We start from the raw sequence: 13,130 nt of genomic DNA on the forward strand, positions 1-13,130 counted from the left end.
AGATACTAAGAAGTCTTTTTCTTCAACAGATTTCCACTAAGGTACAAAGTTTATTTTGAAAAATATAAATCTTGCAAATTTTTTGTTAATTTTCTATCATGTTAAAATCACTTTTCCAATATGCAAAATGAGGCATGTAAAAATAAATATCACTATATAGTAATGAGCTATTTTGCTGAAGTTTTGTTTTCTATAATACCGAATGCAGTTGAACAGTTGGTGACATGCTGCCATTTAACATGTCATGTGAATATGAATCAAGTTTATGTTATTATTAACATGAGGGTCTTATGCCTTTATTTGATTGATCTAGCAAGACATACACTATATAACTGAGAGCATTAAGGCAACCATTTAAAGATCTTAAATTCTGATGGGACCAAAGAAGAAAATACTCAAAAAACTGATGGCCATATTTGAGAGCTAATACCTCTAGGGTAGGGGTGTCGAACTCAATCAGAGAAGGGGCCAAAATCTAAAATCCAGCCTAAATCGCGGGCCGAATGGTATACTGAACAGTCATAAACTGTCATTGTGATGGAAATGCAGCGGAGTGCAGTGATGACAGCGCGGTGCGGGCCACATTGCAAGGCCTGGCGGGACGGATTTGGCCCTCGGGCCTTGTGTTTGACACATGTGCTCTAGGGGCTGGGAAGCCTTGATATCTGCAATTTAAGGTAAATAGCACTTGGAGGGAATATTCTTTCCTTCTTAGATAATGTACTGTCTGGGTTTTATATTTTTCTTTTTCAGGCATTAAATTGCTATCTATATTTTACACAGCTTTGGCAACAAAATGAACTATGTTGAAAAGGAAAAAGTTTTATCACAGTTAAGGGCTTGATGGCACGGGTTTCCCTAGCATGTCAGAAATCTCTGAAACAAAATTACGCTCAGGCTTAATATTGGTGGTTTTACCCGCTAGCCTGACAGTTTTATTTTATAATGAGAAATCCGAGGAGAAATTTATTTAAATAATGGTTATGTTCAACTTGACAAATAATTGCAAATCATTACAAAGCACAATTCAACCCTTCTCTGTTATCATCTAATTCATATTCAGAGACAACAAGAAGGCATTAAGTCACCCAGCCACCCTCATTCCCATTACTACATGCTACCAACAGAGGGCACAACATACATTTACTAAATGGTATTAGTTTCCCTCTTCTTTGCCATGGTTTTCTAGATTTTGCTAATCTATAAAGATAAGGTATTTAACACAAAATTCAAGTTATTTAACCCTTTATTTCTAGAAGCTGTTAAACAGGTTTACTTTTGAATCCCAGTATTTTTCTAAGGAAGTTCACAGAATATTTTCCCTCGTATCAAAAATCCATCTGCTTTTCTGATAGTATACTTTTTTTTAAAAATATATTTTATTGATTTTTTTTTTTTTTTTACAGAGAGGAAGAGAGAGGGACAGAGAGTTAGACACATCGATAAGAGAGAATCATTGATCAGCTGCCTCTTGCACACCCCCTACTGGGGATGTGCCCGCAACCAAGGTACATGCCCTTGACCGGAATCGAACCTGGGACCTGTCAGTCTGCAGGCGGAAGCTCTAGCCACTGAGCCAAACCGGTTTCGGCTCTGATGGTATACTTTTATTTATAGTTAATATACCCTCTTTCTGCTGATTACAGTTATTTGTAACAGACAGAAATCAATTACTTTCAGTTATATCTTAATACATGAAAGTTTTCATATCACTCATAAAAAAAGTTAAAATGACTGCATTAATACACATTTAACCTCTGAAATAGACTGATTTTAGAGAAGGATAAATATTAAAGAATGTACCTCTGGGTTCTTACCTTTGGTGGCTTAAATGGATAATCGGATGAAAACGTGATATCCAGAAAAAACACACCACCTTCATATACAGAACCTGGTGGACCAAGTATAGTCGATCTCCATTCATAAATATTATCTCCTTTAGGCCCAGCACTATTTAAAAGAAATTAAAGATCAATGCGTATATCTGTAAGCAATGAATGTTAAAAGCTATTACCAATTTTTTTTTTTTAAAAAAAAAGCTTATATCAATTAAATATTAAAGGTAAATTAGCAAATTAGAGTAATAAGAGGTAAGTTCCAATGAGTGCATGCATATGTATAAACTTATTGGAAATACTTCAAATCTATGGAAAACTTGCAACAAAGAACATCATATTACTTTACCCAGATCTCTTTCTGTTAACATTCTGCCCCATATGCTTCATCTCACCCTTTTTCTCTTTCTATGTATACATACACCCACATATACACAAAGTGCTTTTTTATGAGCCATTACCCCATAAATACATGAATTTTCTAAAATAATCCCCAGTATACAATCACAATACACCTATAATTTAGTAAATATAGTATTAACACATTACTTCAACCTACAATGTGCAAAATAATGTTGTCAACTAATCCAAGAATGCTTTTAAAACAAAAACAAACTTCTAATTTTTCTCCAGTTATGGGATCCAGTCTTGGGATCATCTAAGTATGTCCTGCACCTTTACTCTTCTTTAATATAGAGCCTTTCTGCCTTTCTTTGACTTTCGTAACATTAACATTTTTTAAAACTACAATTCTTTTTTTAATAGAATGTGCATCATTTTGAACTTTTCTGATATTTCCTCAGGATTAGACGCTGGTGGTGCATTCCGGGCCAGGACAGTACACAGATGATGTGTCCTTCTCAGGATATCACATCCAGAGGCATATGGTCTTCTCCTGTCCCTAACTGGTGATGCTAATTTTCATTGCCCAGATCAAGTGCTGTCCAATGTTCCTACTGTTTACTTAAAACCTTTTCCCTGTAACGAAGAGGCAACCTTTGGACAGACACTTTAAAACCCTGTAAATCTCCTGCTGTTCATCAACATTTCTCCCCTAGATTTAAGATCCACTTGTGAGCCCTGGCCCGTGCATGGCTCAGTTGGTTGGGCGCTGTCCAGAGAAGGGAAGCTGGTTACATTCCTGGTCAGGGCACACGCCTGGGATTGAGGGCTCCATCCCCAGTTGGAGGTGGTGGGGAGGGACTAGAGTAGCAGGAGACATTATATTGATGTTTCACTCTTGCATCAATGTTTCTCTCTCTCTCCCTTTTTCTTTCACCTGTTTTTAGAAGCTCATGGAAGAAACAATCTTTAAAAAAGATCCGCTTCTGAGTCTTGGTTAAACTGAATTACTGTGATGGTGATAAAATTGTGACTTTCCAAATCCAGTATTTCCTCCATATTTATCAGCTGGCTCTTGAGCCCTTAATTCTCCCATTTGTATGAATGTATACCAGGTGCACTGGTTAATAATGCAGATTTTGTAACCAAAGAAAACACAATAATTTCAAGAGAAACATCAAAAGCGCTTTATTCAAAGTAATGTCCATTGCTAGCTACACATTATTCCCATCTTTCAGGTAATTTGTGGATACCTCCCAATAGAACTTTTCTTATTTTGAGGCATACTCTTCAGAGACCAAATTTTCCACATCATATGTTTTGAAGTGCTGCTCAGAAAGTGTGTGTGCCATGGATCGGAACAAATGGTAATCTGAAGGAGCAAGGTCTGGTGAATACAACGGGTGGGTTAAGATTTTCCAGGCAAGATCTCTTAACATGTCTTTAACTGGTTTTGAAGTGTGTTATGGTTCATGAGCATGAAGCAACAATACTTTACCATGTCTTCTGGCACATTCTGGTATTTTTATGATCAAAGCATGGTTCAAATTGATTATCTGTTGTCAGTAGTGATCAATATTAAAGGTTTCACCTGGTTTTAGAAGCTCATAATACACCATACCTTCCTGATCCCACCAAACGCATTGTCCTTTCTGAAGCAATTGGCTTTGCAGTCAATGTTGATGGTGGACGTGGATCAACCCATGATGTGCATTTGCAATTCTCAGTATAAATCCACGTTTCATCGCCAGTCACAATTTAATGCAAAAAAGACTTTCTATTGTGCTATTGAAGCAGCATTTTATTGATGGCTTTTCGGTTTTCCATTTGTCTTTTGTTCAGTTGATGTGGCACCCATTTTCCTTCCTTTATAATCTTTCCCATTGCTTGTAAACGATCTGAAATTGTTTGCTGAGCAACATTTAATCTTTCTGTCAGTTGTTTTTGAGTTTGACACACATCTTCATCCAATAAAGCTTGTTATTGTTGGTTTTCAAACTTTTTCGGTTGACCTGGACGTTCTGTCTTTCACATCGAAATCATCACTTTTAAAGTGTTTAAGCCAGCATTCACAAGTATCTTGAGATGGAGCATGTTTGCCATAAACTTCCCGAAGTATAAGATAATTTTCAGTAGCACTTTGCTTCAAAATAATGAATTAAAACTTCCCACAAATGCTTTTTTTTTTTTTGGCATGAAATTCAACATTTTTAAGCATAAAAATATCTATGCTGTTAACACCTTCAGAATATTTGACATATGAAGTTTTGAAGCTTGCTGTCAATACAAAATGGCATACATATCAAATGCATACGTACCAACATATGTGTAACTCCATCTATTGAAAAAAAAAATCCGCATTATTAACAGGTACACCTGGTATATTACTGGTGAGGCTATGTAAATTCCTATTTTTTTTACCTAATGATATGCAATAGTTCATTATAGCCTTCAATTATTTTGATGCTAAAATTATCCCAGACTTGGCCAGTGGGACCTTCTTCAAGTGGCCCCATCGCCTGGTGATAGGCCACCATCGGTTTCACTAAGCACTTCATTACTTCCTGGCATTCCAAGAAGTTCTAGGCTTGCAACCTTGGAATCAGCCATTTTTTCAAGGAGCCCTCCTGGTGGGAAAGCTTTCAGTGGGGAGGTTTTAGAAGCCAAGGTTTGAGTGCTAGACACTACTAAAGTCCAAGTACATTGTACTATGCTCAGTTTCCTTTATAAAATACAAATGTGAGAGGTAATTCAAACAAAATCTAAATTCACAATTACTTGTCAGTAGGCCCCTCCAATAGTTCTCAAAACTCTTTTCAATTTTCTCTTACAGCTTCCATTTTCTCTAACCTTCACATCACAAATTACCTTGATTTTCTAAACTAATGTATTATATAAAGCTTTTTTCTTTTAAAGTGGCTATCAGTTTAGAAATGATCTGCATGTTTTATTTAAAATAAGTGCAAACCAGCACTGATAACCCAACCACATTAATTAAAATACACTGTTCAGTATAATTAAAAATGATTTAACTAGTATATCTTATTTGTTCTGTAAAACATAAACTACGAACTGTGAATATCAGGAAAGTAATGCTATAAATAATCAAATATGTGCTCTGAAAAATAGTTCATACAGAAAGAGTATAGAAAAGTTGATGGTATAGTCAAAATATATTTACAGGATGCTCCAAAAATCTATCTTTAAGAAATATATAGATGACAAATAAAATCTTATAATTTTGGCCTATTCAGGAAAAATATACTTTTAAAAATAATCCTACTTCGTAAGTTTTAAGTATCACAGCAAGTGGAACTAATTACAGTAATAGCTTGTTGTTCTGTCGTCATTTGAGAATCGGTATACCCCTGAGTGAATTTTCACTGTAACTAAAGACATACAAAATAGGGTATCAATTTGATGGTACATATAGATGATAGAACACTATTCCAAACAAATGAGCTATCAAACCATAAAAATAAAAATAAAAAAAGGAAACTTAATGCATATTAGTAGGTGGAAGAAGCCAATCTAAAGTCTATACATTTTGTCTGATCCCAACTAGATCACATGGTGAAAAAGACAAAACTATAAAGTCAGGAAAAAAAAAAAATCAGTGGTTTCTAGGGTTTAGTGGGAGGAGGTATGCATAGGGAAACACAGAAAATCTTTAGGACAATGTATCCAATCTGTATGACACTACAGTAGTGAATGAAGGCCATTATACATTTGTCAAAAACACATAGAATGTGTAACAGCAAGAGTCAACCCTAATACACATCAGAGACTGAGTGACAATAATGTGTCAAATGTAGGTTCATCGATTGTAGTAAATGGACCACAGCTGTGGGATACTGGTATTGGGGAGGTGGTGCATGCAGAGTCAGCAGGTTCATGGGAACTCTTTATACTTTCTGCTCAATTTTGCTGTGAATCTAAAGCTGCTCTAAAAGATAAAGTGTACTAATTAGAAAAAATACAAATAATGTTTACAAGAAATGTCATGCCCACACACTACCAGTGGGAAGAGAAAAGAGTATGGCTTTTTAAAGGCTTAAACACATGTATTAAAAGCTATTTTGATTAAGTAAACTCTCTTCCAAAAAGCTGTTCTAAGAGAATATATAAAAATGTGGATAAGGATTTTTTTACAAAAAGGATCAAAGCAAAGTAACAATAATGAGACTCAAAATCCAACAAAATGGAAAGTTAAATCACCTCTGACTTTAAATGAACTATGAGGTAGCAACTGAAAATCAAGGTTTGGAAGATTATTTAATGACATGGGGAAATGCAGATGTCAGAGTAAGGTAAACAGATCATAAAACTATATAATATTCAAAGTGTGTAAAAAATATGGTTATGTATCATATTTTAAATGTGAATATGGTTATATCTACAACAAAATCATAGTTGATTTTTATTATGTAATTTTTGCTTTTGTATATTACCAAATACTCTACAATAATTATACTTTTATAATCTTACCTACTAAAATAGTAATGTGCAAATTAACACCACTCAACTACACCCACAAGCCACACCCACCAGCCAATTAGAGCGAGTATGCAAATTAACCCAATCAAGATGTCTGCCGCCACAGAGAGGAGGAGGGAGGCTTGGGTTTCTCCGGCAATGGAGGAAGCCAAGCTTTCCACACACCCTGGCTGGCCCAGGCCTCCACTCAAGGATACAAGGTTTTAATTATAGAAGGTAAGTCCCAAGAAAAATGGCGGCAGCCACGGAGCTTGCGAGAGCAAGAGGCTAGGGTTGTCCCTGGCGACGGAGGAAGCCAAGCTTTCCACCTGCCCTGGCTGGTCTAGGTCTCCACACCAAACCACAAAGTTTCATAAATTCCAAGAAGATACATAAATTCCAACAGAAATGGCTGCTGCCACGGAGAGAGCGAAGGCTTGGCTCCACTCCAGGCTACAAAGTTTCAATTGTAGAAAATAAATATACCAGTATCCCAGATTCCAGGGCCTCTGCTTGGGTCTCTGAGAGGCATGGCTGGCCTGCAAACCACCACAGGCCCCTCACCCAAGCTGCCCCATGCCCCAAGGGAACCCCAGCCCTTATCTGGGACACCCTTTAGAGCAAACCAGCTGGCCCCCACCCATGCATCAGGCCTCTATCCTAATAAAAGAGTAACATGCAGATTGACCATCACTCCAACACACAAGATCAAGATAGCTTCCCCCATGTGGACACAAGATGACCACCACAAGATGGCCAGCACGGGAGGACAGTTAGGAGGCACCAGGCCTGCAAGGAAGGGCAGTTGGGAGCAATCAATCCTGCAGGGGAGGGTAGTGAGGTGTGACCAGGCCGGCAGAGGAGGGAAGTTGGGGGCAAACAGGCTGGCAGAGGAGCAATTAGACATCAATCAGGCTAGCAGGGCAGTGGTTAGGAGTGATCAGGCTGGCAGGCAGAAGTGGTTAGGGGCAATCAGGAAGGCAGGCAGGTGAACTGTTTGGAGCCAGCAGTTCTGGATTGTGAGAGGGATGTCCGACTGCCCTAAATGGGAAGTGGAACATCCCCAAAAGGGTCTCAGATTGAAGAGAATGCAGGCTGGGCTGAGGGACACCCCCACCCCCCCATGCATGAATTTCGTGCACTGGGCCTCTAGTCTATATAAATAAAAGCCAAGTGACTGGAACACCAGAATGACTGGTTTCTTTGATGTACACTGCGACCCCGATCAGCCCCTCCACCTCGATCAGGGACAGGGCCAGCTGGCCAACTGCCTACGGCCCCTCCCCTTGGCCGGTCTGGCCCCAATCTGTCCCAATTGGGGAAGGCTGGCCGGAACCCAGCTGTGCATGAATTCATGCACCGGGCCTCTAGTCAGAAAACAAATACTATTTTTTAAAACGGTACTGTCATTTACTGTTCCAGGGTTAAACAGGCATAAAAATTCACGTTTTTAAGTCTCTTTCCTCACCAGGCCCTCCCTATCCAGTCATTCAGCAAGTTTTTTAAAGCAACCTTTCTTATAACACAAGAATGAAGGAGCAAACTGGAAAGCCAAGGAAATTCTTCAGAATCCTTGGGAAATCCCTCATATCTTTGCTCCTGCCATATTCCCAACCTCCCTGATCACTTCTGCCTCTCTGAATGTTCTTTATCTGAATTCATTAATAAACAGAAGGCCCTCCCGGAAGCTAAAAGTAACATATCTAATACTCGCTGCTGTTTAGCTTTCTGGTGAGGTCACACTGATGAGGGCCAACTAGCAGCAGAGTACAGCAGCTTGAGGTCAAGACAGAAAACATAAAATAGGTAAACAACCCCTGAAGGCACGGAATGTTAATGTCTTTCACAATAATGGTCTTGAGTTAAGAAGAAAAGAATGAGTGATGTTGTTCAGAATACACTGTTTCTTAAGACAGGCAAACATTACTTTTCAAATATCTGGAAAACTTAAAATATGCTTGGGGGAGAAAAGATATTAGTGAAAAAATGATTAATCTGAATAAAGCCTAGGGTTTAGTCAATAGTAACTTATCAACATTAATTTCTTAGTTTTGGCAAATGTAGCGGAAGGCTCCACAAATATTCTCTCATTTATGACTACCCTCCATGGCCTAAAGTAGGGGTGTTGAACTCAATCAGAGAAGGGGCCAAAATCTAAAATCCAGCCTAAATCGCGGGCTGAATGGTTTACTGAACAGTCATAAACTGTCATTGTGATGGAAACGCAGCGGAGTGCAGTGATGACAGCGCGGTGCGGGCCACATTGCAAGGCCTGGTGGGACGGATTTGGCCCGCGGGTCTTGTGTTTGACACATGTGGCCTAAAGGATAGGGACCACTATTGTACTAAGATTGCCCAGGTCACCTGCCATTGTGTGATGGTGCAGATGAGGTGTCATGCCTCACACTCCAACGCTCTTCCAGACCATAATGCCTCATGTCCAAGGCTTGGGTGTCACTGCAGTCACCAAGTGAAAGTATAAGCCATGAATATAATTATATTTGACAAAACCTTATCACGATTTAGAGTATTAAGAATCATTGTTTCACAGTACTCACAGAAAACCTTGAGACTAATTTTAACAATTAGTATTGAGTTTTAATGATCTTCTATACAAAATATATTTCACAGTACGCTTCTATTTACTGTTCAATGTCCCTCTAAAGAGAGGTAAAGGGCTCCATTCCAAGTGCTATTTGATACTCTATATGAGGACTGAAATCTACTTTAAGGAAAAAAAAAAAAAAAAAAGGCCAGTGACTCTTTGAGGCATAATTCTTCATTGTACTTCTTTAGAGAAAAGGAAATGTGCTGACGACTCAGGAGGAACCTCTAAGAGATGCCTAATGAAAATTCAAGTCTTCTGCTATTTTAAGATAAAATGTTTTTCATTTACTGCACAGTCTAACTCCTTTGATCAATCTAACAATATGACAGTAAGGAGAATACTTTTTTAAGAATCCCAGAACCTGTTTTGTTAAATGACTTTTAAACTATGGTTATTTTGAATATTATAGCTGCTAAAAAGATATTTCCTTTGTCATCCAGACTAAACTGTTTTTCTGGTACTTTTAACCTATGATCCAACTGAAAGCTCTAGTGATTACCCATCTGACTCCTTTATATTACACCTTGCACTGCATAGATTACATTTTATTCTAATCTTATTTAGATGTTACAGCATTGTTACATGTCCCCAAACAGCTAGTATAGTGCTTTCCACATAACACTTAATACATGAATAAATGCTCAATAAGATAAAAGACATCATGACAAAAGATTGATTCTGTATAAAAAATTTTTCTTATCTACCCTCCATTTTATTTTATGTACATCAGAAGGCAGGGACTATAGGCTGTGGTAAGGATAAAAGTCAGGATAAATAAGATGCCACCTAACTGAATTTACAAATATGAAACTGGTTAAATGCAATACAGTGCAATGTGTGCAGAACTGGAGATAGTTCTGCTTAACTGGGTATAACAGAAAGCTCTCTGCATGCCTGAATATAAGCCAATCCTCCATTTCCCCAGTAAAGAGAAAAAACGTTTTTCCCAAGGCAATTTTGTTGTTAATCCTCATCCCAAGGATATTTTTCCATTGATATTTTTTAGGGAGGGGGAGAAAGAGAAATATAGATGTGAAAAAGACACACAGATTGGTTGCCTCCCACATGTGCGTGACCAGGAGTGGGAATGGAGGTTCCAGGTTCGAGGTACGTGCCCTTGACCGTAAGCAAACACAGGCCCTTTAGTCTTCAGGAAGATGCAATGTCCACTGGGCCACACCAGCTAGGGACCCAAGCCAATCTATTTTTAGGAATGCCAAAGAAGCAAATGAGGGCTAGTCTGTATTTTATGGTGACAGTAAAGCCTCTTAGTGTGTGGGCCATGCTAAGCTCTGGGTTGTTCTGAAAGAAATGGGTGTGCCTCAGCACCTGACTGCCCTATTGCATAACCTGTATTGTGGCCGAGAAGCCAGTCAGGGCAGGATGATTTCCTAAGGGCAAAAGTGTCAGACACACTTTATCTCCCTATTTGGTTCATCTGTATACAGAACAAACACAAAAAACTGGGCTAGACTCCGAGGAAGAAGGAGTGAAAACTGGTGAAAGAAATATCAATAACTTAAGATATGCAGACCACACCATCTTCCTGGCAACAAGTAGCAATGATCTGAATTCTAATGAAGGGAAAAGATAAAAGTGCCAAAGCAGGACTACATTTGAACATCAATAAGATAAAAAGCATGACTGCAAAAGAAATATACAATTTTAAAATAAACAATGACAATATTGAAGTTGTTAAAATATTTTGCTTATCTTGGTTCAGTATCATTTCAAATGGAGACTTGAAGCAAAGGAAAAAATCAAGAGAAGACAGATTCTAAAAGGCAATAGAGGTATCATCAGAGACCAAGATCATTCACACTCTCATGTACTCAATTACTATGTACTCATGTGAAAGTTAGACAGCGAAGGCTGACAGGAAAGGAATGAAATATGGTGTTGGAGGAGAACTCTTCAGATACCCCAGACCACCACAAAGTGGGCCCGACAGCAAATTGAGCCTGAAACATCACTGGAGGCAAGTATGACGAAACTGAAGCTTTCTACTTCAGGTGCATCATGAGAAGGCAGGGTTCTTTGGAAAAGACAACAATGCTGGGATAAATAGAGAGCAGCAGGAAAAGAGAAAGACCAAATATGAGATGGAATGACTACAAAGATGCCATAGGCATGAGTCCACAGGAGTTGAGGCAGGCTGTTGAAACCAGGACACTGTGGACATCACTCATTCATAGGGTCGCCAGGAGGTGGAGGAGCCCACTCAGCAGCTCGTAACACACACACAATCATTTTCTAGTTTAGCTACAAATATTTAAAATCATCCAATAAAATAATAAACTAACTTGCAAATAATGCCTCTATCCACTCTTATGTTTCATTAAAATTTTATTCAACTTCTTTTCAGCAGTTTTTATCACTACTAGAATCCTTTTGTACAGTACTACATTGTCTTCACTTTAAGTTACTGGGATTCAGCACTTTCTGACTAAGCCATTGAAAATTATCAGAAATTTTATCCTAGCCAAAAACTTTATCCATGCATTTTTAAGACAAATATTTTCATTCAACCTGGAAGCTATTCATTATCTGGTCAATGTTATTTATTATATTCCTTTTAAAATGTTCTAATCAGCTCTGTTGGGGTATAATTCATTTAAAATAAAATTCAGCATTTTGAAGTGAACAATTTGATAAATTCTGACAAACATATAGTCCTGCTACATCACAATCATGATATAGCATATTTCTACTATCTCCAAAGGGTTCTCTGTGTTCCTTTGCAGCTAACCTCTTCTCTCCACCTCTAATGCTATTCTTTCTGTCACTATAATTTCGCCTTTCCTATAATAATAATTTCTAGAATATCATATTAGTAGAAGTGTACAATGTATAGAATTTTGTGACTGGGTTTGCTCATGTATCATAATCCTTCAGACTCATCCATGTTATAACAGTAGTTCATTTTATTATATAGCTATATCACAATTTGTTAGGCATTGGTGTTCAGCTTTTGGCTATTAGGACAACTGCTATAAATATTTAAATATATTTTTGTGAAAATACGTTTTCATTTCTCTTAAGTAAATGACTGTACATGATATTGCTGGGTGCAATAGTTTCCTAAGGCTGCCATAATAAAGTATCACAAACTGGATGGCTTAAAACAACAACAAAAATTATTTTCTTATAGTTCTGAAGGCTTAGAAGTATGAAATCAAGGTGTAACAGGGTCATGCACTCTAGGAAAAAATCTGTTCCATGTCCTTTTCTTAGCTTCTCATACTGTCAGCAATCCTTAGCTGTCCTTGGCTTATAGCTGCCTAACCCCAGTCTCTGTTTCCATCACCACATGGTTTTCTCCCTTTATGTCTGTCTTCAAGTGGCAACCTCCACTCTTTGTCCCGTGTCTCCTCTTCTTGTAAGAACACAAGCCACACTGATTAAGAACACCCTACTTTATTATAGCCTTATCTTATCCCATTTCCAAATAAGGTCACATTCAGGGGTACTTGAGGGTTAGGACATAAACAGACCTTTTGGGGGGGACACACAATTCAACCCACAACACTGGGTCCATAACAAACTGCTAAGTTACTATTCACAGTGGATATATGCCTTCTCAGCAGCAATATATGACAGCCCAACTACTCTATATCCTCCCTAACAGTTGCTTAGTATTATCTGGTTTTGTTTTTTAATGTTAACCATTTTGTTCCATGTATGGTTGCATTGCACTGTGGTTTTAATTTGTATTTCCTTCATGACTAATTACATTAAGCATCATTAGAATTTATAGCTTTGTAGGTGACTTGTCTTAAATCTTATACTGTACCCATTTTGAACTTCTTTATTTTCTCTCAATTAAGAGTAGAGGAGTAGAGTTCTTTGTATGTTCAGGATACAAGTAT

The 13,130-nt window shown here is 37.9% G+C and overlaps 1 protein-coding gene across 3 annotated transcripts in view; it reads right to left on the reverse strand.

Moving 5' to 3' along the window:
• UBE2E3 (ubiquitin conjugating enzyme E2 E3) overlaps nucleotides 1-13,130 on the reverse strand; it is a 73,346-nt gene that overhangs the window by 4,469 nt on the left and 55,747 nt on the right. For all 3 annotated transcript variants that reach the window (XR_004984923.2, XM_036421414.2, XM_045575260.1), the window contains exon 4: nucleotides 1,818-1,950. Coding sequence is in view for 2 of the 3 variants with exons in the window: in XM_036421414.2 (XP_036277307.1) it covers nucleotides 1,818-1,950 (133 nt within the window). In the remaining variant the exon portion in view is untranslated. The remainder of the gene's footprint in view (nucleotides 1-1,817; nucleotides 1,951-13,130) is intronic.

Source organism: Pipistrellus kuhlii, unplaced genomic scaffold (assembly GCF_014108245.1).
Source record: "Pipistrellus kuhlii isolate mPipKuh1 unplaced genomic scaffold, mPipKuh1.p scaffold_m20_p_7, whole genome shotgun sequence".
NCBI classification, from domain to species: Eukaryota; Metazoa; Chordata; class Mammalia; order Chiroptera; family Vespertilionidae; genus Pipistrellus; species Pipistrellus kuhlii.